This window comes from Primulina huaijiensis, chromosome 4 (genome assembly GCF_012295235.1).
Source record: "Primulina huaijiensis isolate GDHJ02 chromosome 4, ASM1229523v2, whole genome shotgun sequence".
Classification (NCBI taxonomy): domain Eukaryota; kingdom Viridiplantae; phylum Streptophyta; class Magnoliopsida; order Lamiales; family Gesneriaceae; genus Primulina; species Primulina huaijiensis.
Genome location: NC_133309.1, coordinates 20,571,768 through 20,596,439, shown reverse-complemented (window position 1 = coordinate 20,596,439; position 24,672 = coordinate 20,571,768). Strand labels below are relative to the sequence as shown.

The window sequence follows — 24,672 nt, the reverse complement described above, 5'->3', positions numbered from 1 at the left end:
AAGAAAATTTTTTAACTTACAGGTTGAGTGCTCGGGTAGAGGACCCAATTGACTGGGTTATGGAAGAAGTCGCTTGCTCGGACGCTCAACTCGGTAACTACTCCGCTTTTCTCTTCCTTTGTTTCTAACAGATAACTCAAAATGCAAGAGGTCTTCGCGAAGAAATGGACGGCTGAGAAGGCAGCCAAAGAGAAGAAATTGGCTGCTCGGAGAGTGGCTGCTGAGAAAAAGAAAATAGCCGAGGAAGAGATGGACCGGCTGAATGAATTTGTTCGAGCAGAAACTCAGCAAGAGTGGGAGGTGACTCAGACGGACTCCCAAGAAGATTCTGAAGATCATGTTTCCCTCATTCAGAGGAAGAGAAAGGCTGTAACAAGCCCGGAGCTGATATTGATTGAAGGCAACAAAAGAGGAAACCAGGGCACCTCCCAAACAACTCAATCCACCAATCTTCCTCAAAATCGGCCCTTCAACGAGCCTCTGCAGTCCAACCTGCCTACTCGGGCCAACATCTTCTCGGAGGGAGCCACTCCAACTGGACTCAGACTCCTCAAACATATGCTTCTTCCTGTTGAGGAGGCACATCTAAAGAACTCTCTCCTGACCCTCAAGCTCTGAGGGGTCAAACCGGATCTTTTCCGTAAGTCTCTCTGATCCTCTCTCTCTCCCTCTCTCTTTTTTTTACTGACTCCTTGAGAACAGGGTGTTCAAATGCAGATATCGGTCTTTGAAGAGGTAGCTGCGGCGGCCACCTTTGAAGGTAATGGAGACCGGGCGTCCCAGGATATTCTCGGGCAATTACAAGGGGAATTGTCCCGAGCTCGTCAATTCACGAGGAAGCAATTGCCTTCAAGCTGCTTTAGATAAGGCCAACCATCAGCTGGAAATAACTCAAGCGGATCTGGCTAAGGTCCGAGATGACGGTGACGAGAGCCTTGTCCGGGAGAAAACTCTACGGGGGACTGTCTCTTTCTTAGAATCAAGGAATGATTAATTGACCAATGAGGTGGATAGACAGATGTCCCGGGCAAGTGCTGCTGAGGATGCCCTGACTGCTCTTAAATACGATCAGGACAAGAGGCAAGCCTCATTCGTCCAATCTTCGGAATTCAAGAAGGTCGTTGAAGATCGGGTCTACTCTTTCTTTCGGGCTGGCTTTGACAAAGGCCGAGAGCAATTTGAAGAAGCCGAGCTCCTTCCGGAAGATAGGGAAGATTTTCTCGATTTTGGTCGGGCTATAGAATCACTTCCGAAGGACTCTGAGGGGAAGGAAGATGAAAAAGGAGAGGAGCAGCCAGTTCCCATAAATATAGAGTAGGATTGCAAGTCTTTTCTTTTTATTTCATGATTTATTCTAATCTCTGCATTCGGGCTTTTATTAATGAATTTCTCTTTTCTAAACTATCTTCATTTCCGTAACTAGATCATGAATAATAACTGGGTTACTTTTCTTTATAGAATGTTGATTACTTAGAGAAATTTCTAAGTATTGGAAAGTAACCGGACCTTCTTATGAAGTGATCGGGGTTTCTTGCCAAGGTACGGAGCCCTGGGCCAGGGTACGGATTCCGAGACTTGGAATGGTCGAGGTGCGGAGCCCTGGGCCAGGGTACGGATCTTGAGACTTGGAATGGTCGATGTGCGGAGCCCTGAGCCAGGGTGCGGAGCCCCGAGCCAGGGTACGGAGCCCTGGGCTCAATGAATAACCAGGGTAAGGATCTCGGGACTTAGAATGGTCGATGTGCGGAGCTCCGAGCCAGGGTACGGAGCCCTGGGCTTAATGAATAACCAGGGTACGGAGCCCTAGGCCAGGGTATGGATCCAGGGACTTGAAATGGTGGAGGTGCGGAGCCCCGAGCTAGGATACGGAGCTCTTGGCTTAATGAATAACTAGGGTACGGATCCCGGGACTTGAAATGGTTGAGGTGCAGAGCCCCGAGCCAGGGTACGGAGCCCTGGGCTTAATGAATAACCAGGGTACGGATCCGAGACTTGGAATGGTCGAGGTGCGGAACCCCGAGCTAGGGTACGGAGCCTTGGGCTTAATAAATAACCAAGGTACGGAGCTCTGGGCCAGGGTACGGATACCGAGACTTGGATATTTAGCCGGGATCTCTTACCTCCTGGGTTTAGATATAATATTTCATACAATTTTTTAGAAAAGATACCGAGACTTGGATATTTAGCCGGGATCTCTTACCTCCTGGGTTTAGATATAATATTTCATACAATTTTTTAGAAGAAAAGAACTTCATTATTACTTCATACAATAATTACATTTCAAGCGTAATACTTTTTCAAGTGAAAAGTATTCCAGGGTCGCTTGAGAGAACGTCTTTGAGCATCCTTTAGATAAAAAGCTCTCGAGCTGACTTTCCGGATTATCTTGAAGGGTCCTTCTCACCGAGCTTCCAATTTACCAACATCTCTTGCTGTATTGAATTTTTTCATCACCAGATCGCCTATCTAAAAGTCTCGGATCCGGACTCGATTGTTGTATGATTTCATAACCCGACCTCGATAAGCTTCCGTTCGAATCACAGCCCGCTCTATCATTTCCTCCACCAGATCCAATTCCATTGTTCGGCTCAGATCATTATCATCCGGATAAGAATCTACCAGGACAGAAGATTGTCCAATTTCCACAGGAAGGACTGCTTCAGAATCATACATAAGATTGAAAGGAGTTTCTTGATGATGTGTTCGGGGAGTAGTCCTGTATGCCCAGAGAACACTAGAAAACTCTTCTACCCAATCTTTCCCTTTGACGTGAAAATAGTTTTCAAGGTCTGCACAATAATTCTGTTTATTACCTCTGTTTGCCCATTTGCTTGAGGGTAAGCAACAGAGGTGAAAGACCGAGTGATCTTTATTTCTTGACACCAGGACGTGATCTCATTTCCTTGAAACTGCCTTCCATTATCTGAAATTAATCTCCACGGAACTCTAAATCGGCATACAATGTTTTTCCACAGAAACTTTAACACCTTTTTCTCAGTGATTCTAGCCAGAGGTTCAGCCTCAACTCATTTGGATAAATAATCCACTGCAACCAAGAGGAATTTCTTTTGAGCTCGAGCAACTGGGAAAAGTTCCACAATATTCGTGTCCCATTGATCGAAGGGACAAGATGTCCAAATAGGTTTCATAAGAGTGGCCGTGCAATGTGAAAGTTTGAATAATGTTGACACCTTTCACATGTCCGGACAATTCGACAAGAGACTTGGCTTATACTCGGCCACTAGAATCCAGCAAGCATTGATTTCTGAGCCAACGCTACTCCTCCGAGATGTTCCCCACAGCATCCTTCATGTATTTCCCGGAAGACATACTCCACCTCTCCCATAGATAAGCACTTTAACAAAGGTCTTTGGTATGATCTCCTGTATAAGATGTTATTTAAAAGAACAAACCTGGGAGCTTGTTTTTTGATCTTTTGAGCCTGAGCTCGATCTTCAGGTAATTCATTATGGGCAACGAATTTGATCAGAGGTGTCATCCAGGAATCTTCTGGAGTTGGCAGCACTTCCTCTTCAATAGAAAGAATCAGACAAGTAATATGCAATACTTCTCTAGTATTGAATTCTTATGAGGAGGCGTCCATTTTATCCAAAGCATCTGCTTCCCCATTCTTATCCTGGAGGATCTGCTCAATATTCCAATCCACAAAAGATTCTGCCTAGTCTTTAATAAGGTTTAGATACTTAAGCATTTTGTCATCTTTAGCCTTATAAACGTCCTTTATTTGCTGAGTGACCAGTTAATCGAAATATAAAATGATCCGGGAAGCTCCTATTTCTCGGGCAGCGCGTATACTAGCGAGAACAGCCTCATATTCTGCTTAGTTGTTTGGTCACCCGAGAGTCGATTATCAAGGCCAATTTAATTATTTCTCCCGGGGGTCCTATTATCGCCACTCCCACTCTACATCCAGCTAGACTCGACGTCCCATCCACAAATACTCTTCAGACCTCTTGCTTATAAGGCTGAATCATTTCCGATAGGAAATCTGATATGGCTTGTGCTTTGATGGCAACCCGGAGCCTATATTCAATGTCATACTCTCTCAGCTCAACTATCCAATTTATCATTCTCTCAGACATTTCTGAATGAGTCATAATCCTCCCAGAGGACTGTTGATAAGCACAATAATTGGGTGAGAAAGAAAATAAGATCGTAGTTTCCGAGCAGTCATAACCAGGGCTAAATCTATATTTTCCACTTCACTATACCGGAGCTCGGGTCTTCTGAGAGCATGGCTGACATAATACACAGGCTTCTGATCAAAGCCTTCTTCTTTTATAAGCACTGAACTGACAACATACTCTGTGGTGGATAAATAGACAAACATTTTTTCCCCGGGCTCTGGTTTCACCAAGACAGGAAGCTTTGCCAAGTGACTCTTAAGATCTTTAAAGGCCTGCTTACACTTCTCATTCCACCTAAATTTTTGTGCCTTCCTTATTATCTGAAAGAACGGATAACTCTGGTACGCAGATCGTGATATGAATCGAGAAAGTGAAGCAATCGTCTCGGTCAACTTTTGTACTTCTCGGACAGATCGAGGGGGTGGCATGCCTAGCACTAACTTGACCGAGCTTCCTGTCTTGGTGAAGCCAGAGCCTGGGGGAAAAATGTTTGTCTATTTATCCACCACAGAGTATGTTGTCAGTTCAGTGCTTATAAAAGAAGAAGGCTTTGATCAGAAGTCTGTGTATTATGTCAGCCATGCTCTCAGAGGACCCGAGCTCCGGTATATAGTGAAGTGGAAAAGATAGATTTAGCACTAGTTATGGCTGCTCGGAAACTACGACCTTATTTTCTTTCACACCAAATTATTGTGCTTATCAATAGTCCTCTTGGGAGGATTATGACTCATTCAGAGGTGTCTGGGAGAATGATAAAGTGGATAGTTGTGTTGGGAGAGTGTGACATTGAATATAGGCATCGGGTTGCCATCAAAGCACAAGCCCTATCAGATTTCCTATCGGAAATGATTTAGCCTTATAAGCAAGAGGTCTGAAGAGTATTTGTGGATAGGACGTCGTGTCTAGCTGGATGTGGAGTGGGAGTGGTGATATTAGCACCTCCAGGAGAAAAAATTAAATTGGCCTTGAGAATCGACTCTCGGGTGACCAACAACGAAGCAGAATTTGAGGCTGTTCTCATTGGTGTACGCGCTGCCCGGGAAATAATAACTTCTCGGATCATTTTATATTCTGATTAACAACTGGTCACTCAGCAAATAAAGGACGTTTATGATGCTAAAGATGACAAAATGCTTAAGTATATAAAGTTCGTTAAAGCCCAGACAGAATCTTTTGTGGATTGGAGTGTTGAGCAGATCCCCTGAGATAAGATTGGGGAAGCAGATGCTTTGGCTAAAATAGCCGTCTCCTTATCAGAAGTCAATACTCGAGAAGTATTGCATATTACTCGACTGATTCTTTCTATTGAGGAGGAAGTGTTGCCAACTCCAGAGTATTTCTGGATGACACCTCTGATCAAATTCATTGCCATAATGAATTACCTGAAGATCGAGCTCAAGCTCAAAAGATCAAAAAACGAGCTCACGGGTTTGTTTTTTTAAATAACATCTTATACAGGAGTTCATACCAAGGACTTTTTGTTAAAGTGTTCTTCCGAGAAATACATGAAGGATGTTGTGGGGAACATCTCAGAGGAGTAGCGTTGGTCCGATAGCAATGCTTGATGGATTCTGGTGGCGGAGTATAAGCCAAGACTCTTGTCGAATTGTCATGGCATGTGAAGGGTGTCAACATCATTCAAACTTTCAGCATAGCCCGACCACTCTTATGAAACCTATTTGTGCATCATGTCCCTTCGACCAATGGGGCATTGATATTGTGGGACCTTTCCCAGTTTCTCGAGCTCAAAAGAAATTCCTCTTGGTTGCAGTAGATTATTTCTCCAAATGGGTTGAGGCCGAACCTCTGGTTAGAGTAACTGAGAAGGTGTTGAAGTTTCTGTGGAAAAACATTGTATGCCAATTTGGATTTCCCAGGAGATTAATTTCAGATAATGGAAGGTAATTTCAAGGAAATGAGATCACTTCTTGTGTCAAGAAATGAAGATCACTCAGTATTTCACCTCTGTTGCTTACCCTCAAGCAAATGAGCAGACAGAGGTAATAATCAGAATTATTGTGCAGGCCTTGAAAATTAGGCTGCAGGGCCAAAAGAAAGATTGGGTAGAAGAGCTGCATAGTGTTCTATGGGCATACTGGACTACTCCCCGAGCACATCATCAAGAAACTCCTTTCAATCTGGTGTATGGTTATGAAGCAGTCCTTACTATGGAAATTGGACAATCTTCTGTCCAGGTAGATTCTTATCCGAATGATAATGATCTGAGCCAGACAATGGAATTTGATTTGGTGGAGGAAAGGAGAGAGCGGGCTATGATTAGAATGGAAGCTTACCTAGGTCGGTTTATGAAATTACACAACAACGAGTCCGGATTCAAGACTTTCAGATAGGCGATCTGGTGATGAAAAAAGTCAATCCAGTAGGAGATGTTGGTAAATTGAAAGCTCGGTGGGAAGGACAATACAAGATAATCCGGAAAGTCAGCCCGAGAGCTTTTATCTGGAGGATGCTCACGGACGTTCTCTCAAGTGACCCTGTAATACTTTTCACTTGAAAAAGTATAACACTTGAAATGTAATTATTGTTTAAAGTAATAATGAAGTTCTTTTATTCTCAAAAAGTGTATGAAATATTATATCTAAACCCGAGAGGTACGAGGTCCTTGTTAAATCTCTAAGTCCCAAGATCTGTACCCTGGCCCAAGGCTCCGTACCTTGGTTATTAATTAAGCCCAAGGCTCTGTACCCTGGCTCGGGGCTCCGCATCTCGACCATTCCAAGTCACGGGATCTGTACCCTGACCCGGGACTCCGTACCCTAGCTCGGGGCTCCGCACCTCAACCATTCCAAGTCCCAGGATCCGTACCCTGACCCAGAGCTCCGTACCTTGGTTATTCATTAAGCCTAGGGCTCCGTACCCTGGCTTGGGGCTCCGCACCTCGACCATTCCAAGTCCTTGGCTCCGTACCCTGGCCCAGGGCTCCGTACCCTGGTTACTCATTAAGCTCAGGGCTCCGTACCCTGGCTCTGGTCTCCGAACCCTGGTTATTCATTAAGTCCAGGGCTCCGTACCCTGGCTCGAGGCTCTGCACCTCGACCATTCCAAGTCTCGGGATCAGTACCCTGGCTCAGGGCTCCGTACCTTGGCAAGAAACCCCGATCACTTCATAAAATGGCCCGGTTACTTTCCAACACTTAGAAATTTCTCTAAGCAATTAACATTCTACATAGAAAAGTAACCCGGTTATTATTCATGATTTAAAGAATTTTCGATCTATTTACGAAAAAGAAAGTTCAGAATAGAGAAATTTCATTAATAAAAGCCAGAAAGCAGAGATTATAATAAATTAGGAAATAAAAAGAAAATATTTACAATCATACTCTATATTTATTTGGATTGGTTGCTCCTCTCTTTTTTCATCTTCCTTCCCCTCAGAGTCCTTCGGAAGTTATTTTATAGCCCGACCAAAATCGGGAAAATCTTCCCTATCTTCCGGAAGAAGCCCGGCTTTTTCAAATTGCTCTCTGCACTTGTCAAAGCCAGTCTGAAAGAAAGAGTAGGCCCGATCTTCAACGACCTTCTTGAACTCCGAAGATTGGAGAAAGGAGGCTTGCTTCTTGTCCTGATCATATTTAAGAGCAGCCAGGGCATCCTCAGCAGCACTTGCCCTGGACATCTGTCTATCCACCTCATTGGTCAAAGAATTTTTCCTTAATGATTCTAAGAAAGAGACAGTCCCTTGTAGGGTTTCCTCTCAGCCAGCATCATCTCGGGACTTAGCCATATCAGCTTGAGTTATTTCCTGTTGTTGGTTGGCCTTAACTAAAGTTGCTTGAAGGCCGGCAACTGCTTCCTCATGAATTGACCAAGCCCGGGACAATTCCTTTTATAATTGCCTGAGAATATTCTGGGATGCCCGGGCTCGATTACCTTCAAAGGTGGCCACCGTTGCTACCTCTTCAAAAGTCGATATCAGCATTTGAACACCCTGTTCGGAAGGAGTCAGTAAAAAAAAAAGAAAAAGAGAGAGAGAGAGAGGATCAGAGAGACTTATGGAAAGGATCTGGTTTGACCCCTTGAAGAGCTTGGGGGTCGGAAGGGATCTCTTCAGATATGCCTCCTCAACAGGAAGAAGCATCTATTTGAGGAGCCAAAGTCCAGTTGGAGTGGTTCCCTCCGAGAAGATGTTGGCTCGAGTGGGTAGGTTGGGCTGCAGAGGCTCGTTGAAGGGCCGATTTTAAGGAGGAGGGTTGGATTGAGTTGTTTGGGAGGTATCCTGGTCTCCTAATTTGTTGCCTTCAATCAGTATCAGCTCCGGGCTTGTTATAGCCTTTCTCTTCCTCTGAATGAGGGGAACATGATCTTCAGAATCTTCTTGGGAGTCCGTCCGAGTCACCTCCCGTTCTTGCTAAGTTTCTGCCCTGACAGATTCATTCAGCCGGGCCACCTCCTCAGTCATTTTCTTTCTCTCTGAGTTATCTGTCAGAAACAAAGGAAGAGGAAAGCGGAGTTATTAATCCTAGTATACAGTAAAAATAAGGAAAAGGTTCAAGATTTGATAGTTATCGGGTTGAGCGCCCGAGCCAGCAACTTCTTCCATAACCTGGTCAATTGGGTCTCTACCCGGTCACTCAACCCGTAAGTTATCAAATTTTCTTCAGAGATGAGGGTGGAAGAAGAAAACTTTTGTCCCTCCACCAAGTCTTGGCTTCAGATGTAAGGTTCCTCGAACTTATAAGATTGAGGAAGAGAATGTTGTGAAGGAAGAGAAAGAAGAAAACCGGTCAAACAGGGAAGTTGTATATAGAAAAAGCGTCCTTTCCATCTCTTCTGGGAAGAAGGGATATCATCAAGGAATCAAGATTTTAGCCGGACAGATAAGGAGAAAGCATTCTCCCATCCTGCAGACAAAAAAATAGTGGAGAATAAGAGGGGTGATAAGGAGATTGTGCATCCTAAAAAGAATATAACGTAGAGTCCATGATTCGGAAGGAGTTGGGGTGAAGCTGGTTAACGGGGATACCAAAAAACTTGGCAACCTCTAGGGGTGTCAAAATTAGACACGACTCACCAACCCAACACGGTTCAACCCGAAAAAAATCAGGTTTGGGTTTGGGGTTTTCGGGCTCGGGTCAGACCGGGTTAGACCCGATGGCTGACCCGAAAAAAATGATCGGGTTGGGTTCGGCGGGTCAACTCGGGTTGACCTGAGTTGACTCGAAAATTTTAATTTTTTTTTTAAAAAAATATATAATTAATAAATATTGCCTATTTTTTTATATATTTTATATCTGAAAAAATATTTATTGTATATTTATATCATACATTTTCATAATTTAATTTAATATTTATTTTGAACATTTTTTTATGTTTTAAACAATTATTTATTTGATGTTGTAAATATATTTAATTTTATACCATTAGACTTTCAAATTTAAATAATATATATGAGGGAGATTTTGTTATTATTTGTTTAAATTAAAATATTATTATTATTTTTTCTGAATTTTATTTAATTTTCGTTAAAATAAAATTTTAAAAAAAATTCAAAATCAGGTTAATCGGGTTTATTCTGGTTCAAGTTTGGGTAGAAAGTTTTTGGGTTGGCTAGGGTTGGGTTCGGGTTGAGTACTTTTTGAATAGTACTATTGTTCAACCCGATACAATCCACCCAACCCACCCGAATTGACATCCCTAGCAACCTCAGTGGAAAAAGAGGAGATGGGAAATCAAAGATAATTTCTAACTTGGTCCCGAAAAAAGTGGTAAAATCAGAAGGAGGGTGATCGGCCCTATCAGAGGGATCGGTAATCAAAATGGGAAAGGAAGAAGGAATAGAGCCCAGGGCCCGGAGTTCCTCGTCAGCTCCCTGGCGCAGGGTGCTGTTCATTGAAGCGAACCAGAGAACCCCATAAACTTCTGAGTAAGAAGGGGAAGAAGCCCGAGATTTTCCCTTATCTTTGCGCTTTTTCAGAGCTCGGGAAGGGCCAGAAGATGAGGATTTTTATTTTAAGGTCTGGGGTTTTGAAGAAAGCTGGGTAAAAGAGCGTTTTGGGGGAGAGGGGGTTGAATAGGAGTGCATCGCGGTGGACTTAAAACCAGATGAGCCTTGCGCATTTGCTCCAGAGGTGGATTAAGTGGAATCAGACATTTTGAAGGAAAAAATGAAGGAAAACTTATGAGGATGATGGAGCGAAAGATTGTTGATCGAAAATCACCGGAATGGAGGAGCGTCGCACGTTGGAGAAGGTGAATGAAATATGGGAGAAATTCAGAAATTGTAAAAGTGGGAAATGAAGGGGGTTCATCGTCTTATATAGGAGAAAGGAGAATGATCTCAACCGTTGATCTTAAGGAGATCGGACGGCCAGGATGTGTTTTGGGAATTGTGCGGGTAGATGAAAGGACATGCACAAAAATCGAGGTGTATCAGACTGTTCACTTTATCGAAATTCGAAGCGTTTTGGGCCGTTCAAATTATAGGGCCCACATCATCATGACATCAGCCCTACCACCCGAGAATACTAAATGACAAAATATCTTAAGCCCGGGAGACATGAGATCTCGACACTTTTATCTAAACATAAAGTCCTGGCACCTTATTTTATGTCCAAGATGCACGAATCTCCGATGTTTTTATAAGCCAGAACTGATTATCTTTCTGATGAAGTCCAAGCATGACTGATCGGGACAGCGAGTAAGACTCTAGTCCGACTATTTAAGGGAGGGGTGGTGATACCTCCATAAGGGCCCGGGTCACAGATGATCCGAGATATTAAATGGATAAGCCCAAATCAGGATAAGTTACCAGGAAGAATTCGTGATAAGCTTGGCAGGTGAATGCCCGGGACATCTTCTCCTCGGGCTACCAAAAGCCCAGGCTTTAATACAAGTTCCCGGGAGGTTTTCTACGAGGGATACCTCGAAATTAGCACTTCACTCTAGTACACCAGTATGATATACCTTATGCTTGATAATCATTATTGTGGCGTGTCAGAGAAGTTGTCAGAAGCAGGGTATGGACAGACATTCTACCCTAAGTAGTAAGTGGGCACTGAAAATAAAGATAATCATGATATTTTCCTCATATAAATATCAGGTACATTTTACATTTAAAGGATTCACACATTCTGATTTAAAAGCTTTTGGCACTCACGTATATCCAGACACATATATAGTCATTTTCTCCTTCATTGTCACCTGCTAATTTAAGAATCGAAGTGGTTACGCTGAACACCTCTCTGGCGCCCATTCACGAGTTTATTTCCTTGTTTGCAGGTTTTAGTTGAAGCCATAATCACCAAGATATATCTCTTGCTCATTTTCCAAAACAAAACTCATATCCGATTAGGTGGATTGTCACGATTCAGCTCATCAGATTCATCCGGATCTCATCATGTAGGATCCAAAAAAGTTGCATTAGTCAAACTTAGGATCCCAATTAATTTTTTAGTCAAATTTAAGAGTACTATCCCTAGATTATTTTGGGCATAGTTTTACTGCTGATAGATTATTTTATCATTGATACATTATTTATATTTATCAAACCAAATGGTACTTTGATTGATGCATCAAATATTGCACATTTTAAACAAAATTTTGCTTTTCCACAACAATTTTACTCGAAAAGAATTACAAGGGAAAAAAATATCAAACGGTTAAGTTTGTGGGTTGATTGAGGCAAAGGGTGATGAATTATTATGAAAAGAATGCAATTTAATAGATAATAATTCAAATTAAGCAATTAAAAGTATAGTTCAAATTGAAGGTTAACTCTCCATTCGTATATTATCCGTTGTGGTCCGAACGTTGTATTTTCATCCGTAGATCAAAATTATACGTAGTCAGGTGAGTATGCAATCTACAGTGCCAAATCGTCACAAAATCATATCTTCCGTGTCTAAATGACGAGGAAATAAGTTGTTTAAACATTGTAACACATGCAATTTGATCAAAAAAGATTGATTGTAAATCTGTTGAAGGGTTTTTACGTTGGATCAATTTTATTTATATGAGGTTATATATGAATAATTATGCGTTGTGGGTTGTCTATGTAGTTAAGTTCAAAATAAAATGATCAATTAAGGTTTCGGGTTATTGAGGTTTTATGTATCTAATAGCTTGTGGGTCTTTAATGTGTAAACACATAAGTATAATTTTCTAATAGGTTGTGGGTCTTTAATGTGTAAACACATAAGTATAATTTCTGTTTTTATGATGGACTAAAAGAGAAATATCAGAAGATAATGATAGACATTATCTATATATGAGTCATGGTTATCAGATCACGCTTATCACATTCCTTAATTTTCTTCTCCATTAAAAAAATAGTTCAGAAGAGAAAATTAAAAGATTCGAAAGAGCGCATGATCTGGAAGATTAAGACACGTTTTAAAGAATTTAGAATTATGACTTCAAGTAAACTTCTGCTTAAAATTTCAATCAAATTCTTAATGATTTAACATGATTGATTATGTGGTTTATAGATTTTCCCAACACTTTAAAAATATATGTATTCCAAACTTAAATATAAGTTTTTGTGATTCGAGACGTAGCCCGATAAGCATCATTGAACCACCACTTCAAGGCGCTACGAATAATCGTCATGGCACACCGATTATTTTGAATGCCCAGTTCCTCGTTTCACCCAAATTTTTAGACACAACATTAACAACCGTAGGTCCGCATGATTCAGGATTGTTTTAACAATTTATCTTACACATATTGAGCCTCACTCCATGAACTAATTACAGTGAAATCTGAGAGCCAATAAATGTGTAAAATCAACTTGAAATCTACACGAGCCATGGCCAGTTTTTTTCTCTCTATACATATTTTACAAATCCCCTATTCACTAACAAAAATGGGAAAACATAATATATATGGTTTTCCCTGTTATGCATAAATCCATTTCAATATCTAGTCACATGTACAGCTACCGCAACTCCTCCCACAAGCATTGGAACAACTCTTTCCAGCTCCTCAGATCATGCGCGGTAGCCTTTCTATCTACTCCGGCAGATCTGTGAGTTAATCGCCACAGCAACTTGAGATTTTCTTGTCTTGAATGTTCTGCCACAAACAGAGCAACTCTCTTGGGGCTTGGTAATGAGCAATGACATAACCATCTGTGCAACCTTCGATTATAATCCTCCCATCATTCTCGTATCTGATTTCCTGATTGTTTTTCTTCATATCAGCAATCCAGATTCCCATTGCCACGTCTTCGAGCTTGAACATCTGCAGCAATGATTTTTTCTTTTTTGTTTTTCTTGAATGCTCGAGATATTTAAAGTAGGCAACAATTTAATGGTAATAAATAATAATAAAATTTTATTTTCAAAAAATTTCTTCAAGTCAAACAAAAATAATAATAATGTGCATGATAGGGAATTTGGATGCTCTCAAAGGTTAAAAAACCTACATATTTCAATTTGATGTGATGGCAAGAAAATGAAGACTTGAGATCTGTACCTTTAAGATTCCCTTTTCGTGTTTTTTGGAAATTGCCTTGGCTATGTCCTTTGACACGATATAACCAGGACCATGTGCCCAAGGTGGGTACTTATCATGGGGCCATTCCTACAAAAATACAATATAGAGTCAGATAGATCACTAATGTTAAACTCTGTAAAGTGCGCAAATTACCACGGCAAACATGGAAAATGTACTCAAAATAAGTACAAGGATTTTGAGCAGTGAATCTACATGATCAGTTGAAGAAATACCTCATGACTAATATACCACTTGCTCTCTGGATTACGATGAGGTTCGGAATCTGAATTGATGTGGCCATAGAGCAAACCACGTGTTGCATTGATCTTTCTCAGAGAGTTCAAGATTTCATCCACACGAACAAATGCATCATCATCCGTCTTCATGATATACTTTGCCGAAACAACCCTAGTCTGTCGAAGAGATTGGGGCTATAAGGTACTGAAGGAAATGTACATTAGTTAAGGATGTGAAGAGACTTTACCCCAAAGATGCAAATGGCTATTGTCTTCCATGTGATGAGGCTGTAGTAGTCAACAAAAGGCATCAGCTGAATGTCTTCATATGTCCGTGCTTCATTCCAGAGCTGCTCGTTCACGATCTGGCTTTTATGCTAAAAGAAATGGACCATACATAAGTTACCTTAACACATAAATAAACCATATTCAAATAAGTTTTGATTGTCATGGTAAAAGACAATATTTTGATTTTTTGTGAAATTTTAGCAGGAGGCAAGAAAAATCTGCATAAAAAAGAGTGGTTAACCAATAATTTCTTAAAAGGGAATATTTCAAGTATAAGATCTTCATATTGTAATGCTTTTAAGTTATTAAAGCAAAGAAAAGGGTAAAAAAAAAAAACAGAAACAAGTTCAAGTATGAAAGATGGTGCTTGAACAAGTCATGATAAATATTCCAAAAGGGTAAAACCTACCAGGCCCACAAAGAAACGAACCGCAACCTGTCCTGATCGTACTTCAGCATACTGCATCCATGATCTTCGAACTGCCATTCTACGTTTAAAATTGTTTGCATTAGAGAAAACACCAATAACGAGCCTCAGCTGTCTTTGTGGAGGTAGTGGGATCGCTTTAAGAGCTTCCAAGTCAATTATGTGTTCTAAAACTTCCGAAGTTGGTAAACCACTGGCTAAAATAGAAAATAATTCTAAATCTCCTGAAATCCTCACTTCACTGATGAGCCATGGCTCCAAATCCTGCATGACAAGCCGATAATAAACACAAGTTAACATGTAATGTCATATTTACATGAAATTCAGATAAATTGTGGGAAGGAGGTGAACGGGGTACAGAAAAATTACTTCACGGTATGCAAATGAAGTTATATGCTTTCCATCCACAGTCATTTGAATTCCTTCTAAGCCGACTCTAAGAGTAGCAACAAACAAATCATTTTGCCTAAAAGGAAAGTACTTTCTTGGTATCCCATCATGAACCCTAGAAATATTTTTTGATCCACTGGCATGTCGGTTAGATTTGCTAGATCGGTTGCCTTCTTTGCCCACCAACTCATTGCACCGGTCCAGCTCATCAACTGATTTCAGCAGATAGAAAGTTATCCAACAAAAGCAACAACAGATTATGTAGGATTAAAATGGATGATGTAAACATCTGGGATATAGTACATGTAAAATCATTTCAATTATTATACTTGCATGATTGATAAACTCTCTAAATCCACAGTTTATTACATATAACAAAAATAGCAAAACTGAAGCCACAGAAAGGTTACCGAAAGCGAAAAGTCCCGTTATTCCTTATTTGGAAAAAATAACAATATCTTCGTACAATAGAGTAAACTTTGATTAAAACATCTCTTAGATACTCTAAAAGAAAACAGAGGATGTCTGTGTGAATGTACATAGTAAAACAAAATTACAATACATGGATATGGTCAAATCAAGTGTCCAGGTAAATGTAAGCTCTGCAAGGAATTCCCAGGGGCTAGTATGATTTGAGAAACATATCCAATTCAGGGCTGACCAAATCTTTAGTTAGCGACTGAACTTTTTTTTTCAAGAGAAGCTAGCCACTGATTTGAGTCCATAATATCATGCCAAATCTTCTCATGCACAAGGCCCATATAACTGGGACAAGGAAATCTGAGATTTATATCTGAATTACAACGACTAACATGACTAAAAGTTCCCAAACTGAATGATAACTAACCATGCATAAGATGTCAAATTCCAAATACATATTGAATACCGAATCTGTTGTACAGATTTTAGCAGATGAAAAAGGCTATAGATATATACCTTTCTTATTCTGTTCATCATCAGGAGATGGACAGCGCTCCTCTTCACCCCAGTCATGTGCAATTGTCCAGGTGTTTTGTACAATCACAGGATCGTCTGTTATTTTATCCCCATGGAGCCTAACATTATAGTGCAAAATAATAGGAGGATCTGGCTCCCCTGGAAGTGGTTCACCAGTGAGGTCAATCCGAAAATTACCAAGAAGGCCATTAGGAATGCCAATAAATGTGACCGAAGAACCTTGAGTCAAGCCACAAGGAACCCGCAACTTAAATCCACTGTCATCAAGTTTTGTTACATTCATTTTACTTAGAAAATGAGGACATTGTTTCTCTTTTCCTCTGTATGATAAACTTCCATCACTCCGAAGTTTTTCTTCTTCCACTACATGGATTAGATTTTTCCATGCAACACCTGCTTCCTTAATAGCTTCAATAGCATTAGGTAAGGCTTTATCCAGTGTAAGCAGGGGTTTCAGTCGGTTCCAAGTTCGCAAAGCATTTTGTTCTTCATTTGTCAAGTTTCTTTTAACATAGAACTCAGATAATATAACTTCAGTAGAGATCACTTGAGAAGATGTTTCTCGACTATGAAATGCAGGTGGAGTGCCAGGACTTATCCACTCAAGAGGATTTGTAAGATTGAAGGCCCGAGGACTTGCAAGATAACTCTCCTTGATGGGGTTATTAGTTATATAATAACCAAGAACTAAAACCATCAACAAGGTTGTGGATAAGACACCACCATACAGTTTCTTCATTTTTGTGCATTATTAAGCATCCAAGCAGATATCATGAGAATTGAACTTCAAGGAAGCAAGGCAATCTGCATAAAATGGTCTGCCCAATAGGTCATAACAAACAAAACAAATTCCAAATTAAGGATAAAGACAATGTGAATGTAAGTAACAGATTAGCCAGACTGTATTCTCAAAAAAGGTGAACTTAAAACTTACTGTTAAGAAAGAAAGACGTGTTGTGAGATGTCAACCAGTCATCGGTTATGAGATGTCAACCAGTTGTTTCTGCATCATATGAGTGAATTTATTGATAAACTGGTAGAGATGCATGTGTTCATTCTAGCCTATATGGACACTCAAGCAATATAAGATTCAATAACAGAGAAAATAATGCTAATGCCATAAATTATAACTCCATGATGCTTCGAGTTCGATCGCATACACATTTTGAGGGATCTAGTCTTATTCTAATCACAAGACATTGATTCCGTACATCTTAAAGTTGGACATTAGCTATCAGTGATTAGCAGATTGTGTACCAAGATAACGAAATCAACTTACAAAAAATTCAATCAACATATAGAAAAATCATTTAGCTTTATGCAGTAAAAATTAGGTTAAATAACATTCCAGCCCTTTATGATCCTTTTAAAATAATAGGTCAAGCAGTTTTTGTGGAAGGCCTGCTGGTACTTCAAGTGTCTCACGCAATTATGAGCTTCAAAGTTCAAACCAGTGGCCTTTCAAACACAATGTAATAGCAATTTTTCATTAGCATTTGGATAAACAAAACACAAACTGAAAGAGAGGGATCAGAGACACCACAAGATAGAAAGAGGCAATGAAGTTATTTTCTCCATATTTGAATATCAACGCAACACCATAAAAAGTACAAGGGAAGATAGCCAGAGGCATTAAACATCTTTTCCTCCATAATTTGGATAATAACACGAACACAATACAAGATTATAAGGAAATGGTCCAAAATGGAATGACATCGACAATTAGATTGCTTTGGACAAAAAAATTAAAATATTTAAAAACTCAAACATAGAAGTTTACAAGAGACTCAGAAACTTTAAAGGAGAAAATAACTATATAATCATACCCACAACATTTGGCAAAGTAATATTTCAGAACCATCAAACTCCGCAAATACAACTCCAAAGTTCAGAAAGAAAAGGACTCAAGACATAGATAACATTGTAGACAATAAATGCTACACGGACAATAAATGCTACAAGTCAGGGACTCCTCCCCGTAGTACCCAAAAACAGACACACAAGACCACAAAAAGTCAGCAGTCAATGGCGGAAGCATTAGGCAGCACATTACCTCTACACTCACCAATTAGCCAAACGTCACATAGATGACTATAATGGCATGGCCATCTAGCACCATGCCATAGAAAATATCTATGAACAATAAATTACGAGTAGGATTCGATCGGCACAATCTCGAAAAAAAATGCAACTGCCACCAGAACCACAACTTCAACGAATCCCAGTTTCAACACTAGCCATTAACGAACCTAAAAGGCTACGAACTTCCTAAAACCAACTCTACACTACTTCTTAAAAAAATTCAACTGTCCATCACAGCGAAACTCCAACTGCAGATCTCAACGTCAACATTGATTACTAACGAACCTAAATGAAAAATACGAACTTCCAAATCTCAAACTCCACGGAAAAACTAAAACTTCACAGATCGTAGCACAGTGAACTACAAATCAAGCAGAAAGAAAACAAAACTCGCCACATAAAATCTAAAAAAAAAAAAAAGCTACGGCGAAAATATTACAGCTATAAATGCAACAACAAAACATACCTTGCGGCAAAACGACCTGAAGTCCGAAGAGTGCGATTTGGAGAAAGAAAAGCAGAAGAAATCTGGATGAAACAGAGGGAATTTGACAATGATTTGAAAGCTGTCGTTTGAATGAGCTTTGAATTTTGTGCTCGCTCAACTTCCTGTTTAAGCAAATATTCTCCACTTCTTTGTTGCGTTCACTGTTAGGGTGTCGATATTAATTGATAAATTAAGTGTGATTAACGGCTTAATTACGTTCGTTTCTATCCACTCGTACTCCGACGTAATTGTATAATATTTTTTATAATTTATTTGATTTATATTTAAATTAAGATCAAAATATAATTATAAGAAATAGTGAAGGACTACACTGTAATTTTGATATATAAATTAAAAAATAAAAGAATAAAAAAATGACTTCATTAAGAATAGAACATATAACATAAACCCCAAGAATGAATGACTCTATTCACTGAACTACATATAACTTACATTAAAATTTTAATATTTTATTAATATATATAATTATTAAAACAGATCATGACACCGAAGTTAGTTACTCTAAATGTCTCAAATTTAATAAAATAGTATAGAATTATATTTGACTCGATTTCTTTAATAATTCGAATTAAAAATTTATTATACTAATATTTGTCTACACGACATCCAAGTCAAATAGAACCCAAGTCATAGGAAATCCAGTTATTTCGTTGTTGGGGAATCTAGTGAGAGGAGTTGTTAATTTCTCGTTCGTCGCACCAAACGACGGTTTTGGCATAACTCTATTTATTTTAGTTAATTATCAAATAATTTAATAAAAAATCATGTTGACATATCTTAATAATAAAGTGGGTCTCATGTGAGACCGTCTCATGGATCTTAATCTGTGAGACGGGTCAACCCTACCCATATTCACAAAAAAAAGAAATACTCTTAGAAAAAAAATAATATTTTTTCATTGATGACTCAAATAAGAGATCCGTCTCACAAATACGATCCGTGAGACCGTCTCACACAAGTTTTTGCCCTTAATTATAATATAAATTTTTAAAATTTTGACACAAACTTGGATTAATGCAATCTTTTGAACATTTCAGCTCGGTCAAAAACTTTATTGAGCTGAAACTCCTAGCAAACTCAAATATAGATAAACAATATGTCAAGAAATAGGCTCATGAAAATTTAAAACATTATTCACCACTCAATATAGCTCGGGTATAAAATACAACGAGCGAGTAAAATAATTTGCACATATTTGATTTTCTAATTGTGTGACGAAGAACTCTAGTAAGTGCAAACAACTTGATGAACAAATTTTCTTGAAGAGGTTGTTGTTGAGAGCATCGATTATTTTGAATAATCAATATCGATAGTTCAAAATGTTATCTTGAATCGCTTTCTTTATAGACAAAAAATCCAACATTAATATTTTATTGAACGATACTCAAATATATCAGATAACAGACGTTTTGGTAGAAGATGTTATGTGTTATTTGTCTTTTTCTAAATATAGTACGAACAAATAAATATCATTGGGCACTAGTTAGATTCGGCAACAAATGGCTCTTTAAAGTCTGTTAGATAAGAGTGAATGATTATTTGAATTGTTTGTCTTTTTTGAGAATATTTTAGCATTAAACTCTCAGAAATTTGGCTGAAGTTTATAATATGTTGACACAAACAGACAGTACACAAGAAGTCGAGCTGAAAGTAAAAATCTCAACCATCTTAACATCGAAGTGATCAAAAGTTTCAGTTGTATCAATCCCGATCCATTCGATAAGTTACCTAGTTCAAATTGTGAGATCATAAGGTTTTAATTTTTTATCGTTAAATGTTAAGTCTAAATTTTATCTTAAAAAACCATACTAAATTAGAAATTCAAACATTAAGTTTAAATAAAAATTACTCTAATATCACTATATTTCATATAAAAATTATTATGTATAAATAGAAAACTATATTTTAAATAAAAATTTAATCTATGTGCACACATAGTACATGAAAGTATATTGAGTAGGTCTCACGGTCTCACAAATCTTTATATGTGAGACGGGTCAACCCTACCGATATTCATAATAAAAAGTAATACTCTTAGCATAAAAAGTAGTAATTTTTTGTGGATGATCCAAATAAGAGATTTGTCTCACAAAATATGACCCGTGAGACCGTCTCACACAAGTTTTTACCAAGTTTATTAATATAAGTAAAGTACATATTTTGAAGGCTTCTGGAATGGTCTCCTGTGACCTATTTCAATTTCCTATATTACAATTTACACCTAACAAATTCAACATGGACGTCTTATATTGTTTTTTCTTCTTTTTTCCCTACATTTGTTTAATATCATTAACATTAAATANTTCACAGAAAAATCAGTCTAGACTAGATATGGCAATGTGGCGTGGCGTGGCGGGGCGGGTTTTCCATCCCCATCTATGTACCCGAATTCCATCCTCATCCCCACCCATGTACCCGAATTCCATCCTCATCTCCATACCCATCCCGATCCCCGCTTTTCTCGAACCCGAAATCGCGGAGATCAAATTCGCATCTCCGCCCTATCTCCATTTCTAAAATATTAATGGAACAAGACGAGGACGGGTTTGTGAATTTTTTCAAACCAAAACTTATTATTATCTATTATTATTAGAGATAATATTAATATCNAATCGAGGATCCCATCCTCGTTTCGGATTTTTCCCTAATCTAGATTTTTATTTATTCAAAGAAAAGGGGAAGAAACAGTCAAAAGAAGTAATAAAGACGGAAAAGAAAAAACAATGACTAAGGAAAGCGTGTCACCTTATTGCTTATTGTGCACACGTTTTTCTTTATTCTGTTTTGGCTGCTTTTGACAACTAACACGTTTCTCGGGTCCTCTTCTACTTTTCCAAAGTCAGTCATTTAATTAGACTACAAGTCCGATCCATATTAGGTGTACCAAATCTTTTAAAACTGATGGGTACAAGCTCAATATAATTATTTAATCCAACTCAATTAATTAATTGTTCGATTAATAATAATAATAATAATAAGCCCAATAAAATAAGCCTAATTCAATTAGTTATTTGTTTAGTTTTAATATTATCGAAGCCCAAAATTTGGATTGTGCTTGCGAAAGTCCAAGCCCATTAAGTGCTCCTAATAATCTATAAATAGAGGAACTCCCACACAATTCAAGGTAGGCTATCATTTTTATAAAAGTTCTTTAGTTCTCTGAGTTTTCTTGGAACTGCTTACTGACTTGATCGTCGGAGTGTCTACGTCGGGAACCCTCCCGACGCCCACTTAACGAGTGTTCGTGACGCTGGTGACGCCCTGCAAGTTAACTGTATATTGTCTACGTGGATCCGTTTACCAGCCAGGTGAGCTCATTTACGGGCCAAGTGGACCAGTTTTCTAACCAGTCAGATCTCGCGTCCGCAGTCTACGCGACCCATTTATTTCAGCTGCATCAGCTTGGCGCCGTCTGTGGGAAACAATCACTTCGTCACTCGAAAATGCACACTCGTTCGCACACCTCTCGTAACATTATAGGTGAGGGACACCCGCATATTAATCATTCGCAGTCAGAGATGCTCATCACCCAAGAAGCGCTGAAAGCCATGATGGAAGAGACAGCCACTCACACGGCAGCTGAAGCAGTGGCCCAAATACTTGCACATCATCCCAAATACTTGCACATCATCCACGCACTAATACTGGTGAAACAACTCCCAACGACCGTTCGACTTCCCATAACCCCAGCAAGACGACAAGGCGCAATGATGAAACGTACAAGGAAGATGAATCAGATGGCCATACACATCGTCCCCTTCCAAGGAGAGAAAGTATCTCGCTCCACACTTACGCACAAGGATCTCGCACTTTGAATGAACAAGACAGCCGATTGGCCATTTTACCTGCACGGCGTAGCCCTTTTACCACTGCCATCTTAGCTGAGTCGGTACCAGTGGGAGTGAAAATACCCAACTTGCCAGAGTACGAGGGAATGGGCGACCCGCAAGATCATCTCGACAAGTTTTATGCGAAGGCAGACTTAGGGAAAAGAAGAAGGGAAGAAGAGAGAAAGCCTGAGAGAATATGTACAACGATTCACGCAAGTTGTACATGAAGTTCCTCATGTTAACCATGACCTGTTAGCCGGAATAATGCAGCAGAACCTCCGCCATCGAAAAGTCAAGGAATCTATAGCTGGAAAGCCCCCAAGCACTCTGGAGGAATTGTTAGAAAGAGCCGAAAAACATATACGCATTGAAGAGGCCATCGAACCACGATACTTAGGGAAAAGAAGAAGGGAAGAAGAGGGACCGGTAGGGACAAAGAGGGAGGAAAAACGAACAGCCCAAAGTCCGAGACTCCAGTATACTCCCTTAAAGGCATGTTTGTCCGACATACTGGTAGTAGCAGAACAAGGTTTATTACAACCACCGCGCCCGATGAAAGAAAATCCTAAGCGTCAAAAATCTGACAAATACTGTCGTTTCCACAAAGATAAAGGTCATTCCACTGAAGATTGTTTCAGCCTTCGGGCTGAGATAGAAAATTTGATCAAGCGAGGATATTTAGGTGACTATGTGGATAAATTCCGCCATCAGCAGAGAGGCAACAAACGTCCTGATGACAAACGCCCGAGCGAGCAGTAGCGAGAGCGGGGCGAGAGGGGCAAAAAGTCCGAGCAGAGGGAGGAGAACATGCCCACGGGAGGCATAATATCTGTCATAACCGGGGGGCCCGCCTGCGGTGATTCAAACAATGCAAGAAAAAATCTCGTGCGTGCCGCCAGACATGAACAAAATTCTTCACGCTTAGCCGTAACTCAGTCGATTAACGAGATATCAATGAAAGATGATGAATTGTTTTTTGGAGAAGAGGACTTGGAAGCCTCTCGGGAGGACCACAATGACGTCTTAATCATTTCCGCCACGATTTCTAATTTTTGGGTAAAGAAAATATTGGTGGACTCAGGAAGCTCTGAAGATATCATTTTTCATGAGGCATTCCAAAAGTTAGGTCTGAGTAATGCGCAATTAGCGCAAGTGAATACTCCCCTCGTCGGTTTTGCTAGAGAAATAGTTGAAGAAATTGGGTAAATTGCTCTACCCATATCCTTGGGATCGTACCCGCGGCGGAGCACGAAAATGGTGAAATTCTTAGTGGTGAAAGCCCCCTCGCTTACAACGTGATCCTTGGACGTCCAAGCCTCAATCTGTTTCGTGCCATTGCATCCACATACCACATGAAACTAAAATTCCCGACTCTAGAAGGGCCAGGAGAGGCGGTCGGAGATAGCAGACTCGCAAGAGAATGTCATGCGTCTATTTTGTTAAATGCAGGGGAGACTCGAAAAAGATAAGGACCTGACATAGATTCCTTGAAGGGAAAGAAACAAAAACTTGAACAAGTTTCAAATGAAAATGGAATACATCTCGTGGATGGAGAATCAAATGACAGAGAAATGATGACCGCAACAGAAGCTCTCAAACATATCGAAGTAGTNATTTCTCTGTCATTTGATTCTCCATCCACGAGATGTATTCCATTTTCATTTGAAACTTGTTCAAGTTTTTGTTTCTTTCCCTTCAAGGAATCTATGTCAGGTCCTTATCTTTTTCGAGTCTCCCCTGCATTTAACAAAATAGACGCATGACATTCTCTTGCGAGTCTGCTATCTCCGACCGCCTCTCCTGGCCCTTCTAGAGTCGGGAATTTTAGTTTCATGTGGTATGTGGATGCAATGGCACGAAACAGATTGAGGCTTGGACGTCCAAGGATCACGTTGTAAGCGAGGGGGCTTTCACCACTNTTGGATGCCCACCAAGGGTACAATCAGATAGGATTAGCCCCAGATGAACAAGAAAAGGCTAGTTTCATCATTGATCGAGGGATCTATTGCTATAAGGTAATGCCATTCGGACTCAAGAACGCGGGAGCAACATATCAGCGATTGGTTAACAAGATGTTTGAAACCTTGATTGGGAAGAATATGGAGGTGTACATAGATGACATGCTTTTAAAAAGTGTCCGAGCGATCAAGCATGTGGAGGACCTGGAAGAATGCTTTCATGCTTTGAAATATTACGAAAGTATCGCATGAAGCTAAATCCAGAAAAATGTTCTTTTGGTGTACGAGGTGGAAAGTTCCTTGGATTCATGGTTTCACAAAGAGGAATAGAGGCAAACCCCGAAAATATAAAGACAATCTTAAGCATGACTCCCCCGCGGAGTGTGAAGGGA

At 39.7% G+C, this 24,672-nt stretch overlaps 2 protein-coding genes across 7 annotated transcripts; one reads left to right on the top strand and one right to left on the bottom strand.

Moving 5' to 3' along the window:
* The first annotated feature begins 6,088 nt into the window (after positions 1-6,088).
* LOC140974958 (uncharacterized) lies at positions 6,089-6,499 on the top strand. Its single transcript, XM_073438450.1, has one exon. The coding sequence runs from the start codon at positions 6,089-6,091 to the stop codon at positions 6,497-6,499; it is 411 nt and encodes a 136-aa protein (XP_073294551.1).
* A 6,599-nt stretch (positions 6,500-13,098) lies between these two features.
* On the bottom strand, positions 13,099-18,628 carry LOC140975375 (beta-1,3-galactosyltransferase GALT1). Of its 6 annotated transcripts, none has more exons than XM_073439053.1 (9): positions 18,451-18,628; positions 16,837-16,905; positions 15,882-16,720; positions 14,925-15,157; positions 14,538-14,819; positions 14,089-14,217; positions 13,838-14,017; positions 13,584-13,691; positions 13,099-13,349 (listed from the first exon to the last, which is right to left on the bottom strand). In XM_073439053.1, the coding sequence occupies exons 3-9, from the start codon at positions 16,639-16,641 to the stop codon at positions 13,140-13,142; spliced, it is 1,902 nt and encodes a 633-aa protein (XP_073295154.1). In that variant the 5' UTR covers positions 16,642-16,720; positions 16,837-16,905; positions 18,451-18,628; the 3' UTR covers positions 13,099-13,139. The 6 variants fall into 6 exon arrangements, with proteins under 6 accessions (XP_073295154.1, XP_073295150.1, XP_073295152.1 ...); XM_073439049.1 differs by having other exon boundaries at positions 15,882-16,706; XM_073439051.1 differs by lacking the exon at positions 18,451-18,628 and adding an exon at positions 17,729-17,777 and having other exon boundaries at positions 15,882-16,706.
* Positions 18,629-24,672: the final 6,044 nt, after the last annotated feature.

What these genes read in the sequence shown, in the direction of transcription:
- LOC140974958 (XM_073438450.1), top strand. Translation starts at nt 6,089, where the DNA reads ATGAAGATCACTCAGTATTTCACCTCTGTTGCTTACCCTCAAGCAAAT.
- LOC140975375 (XM_073439053.1), bottom strand. Translation starts at nt 16,641, where the DNA reads ATGAAGAAACTGTATGGTGGTGTCTTATCCACAACCTTGTTGATGGTT. An exon ending in TAGCCATTTGCATCTTTGGG is followed by an intron (nt 14,018 to 14,088) that starts GTAAAGTCTCTT and finishes TCTCTTCGACAG; the next exon opens with ACTAGGGTTGTTTCGGCAAA. An exon ending in ACGAAAAGGGAATCTTAAAG is followed by an intron (nt 13,350 to 13,583) that starts GTACAGATCTCA and finishes TCATTGCTGCAG; the next exon opens with ATGTTCAAGCTCGAAGACGT.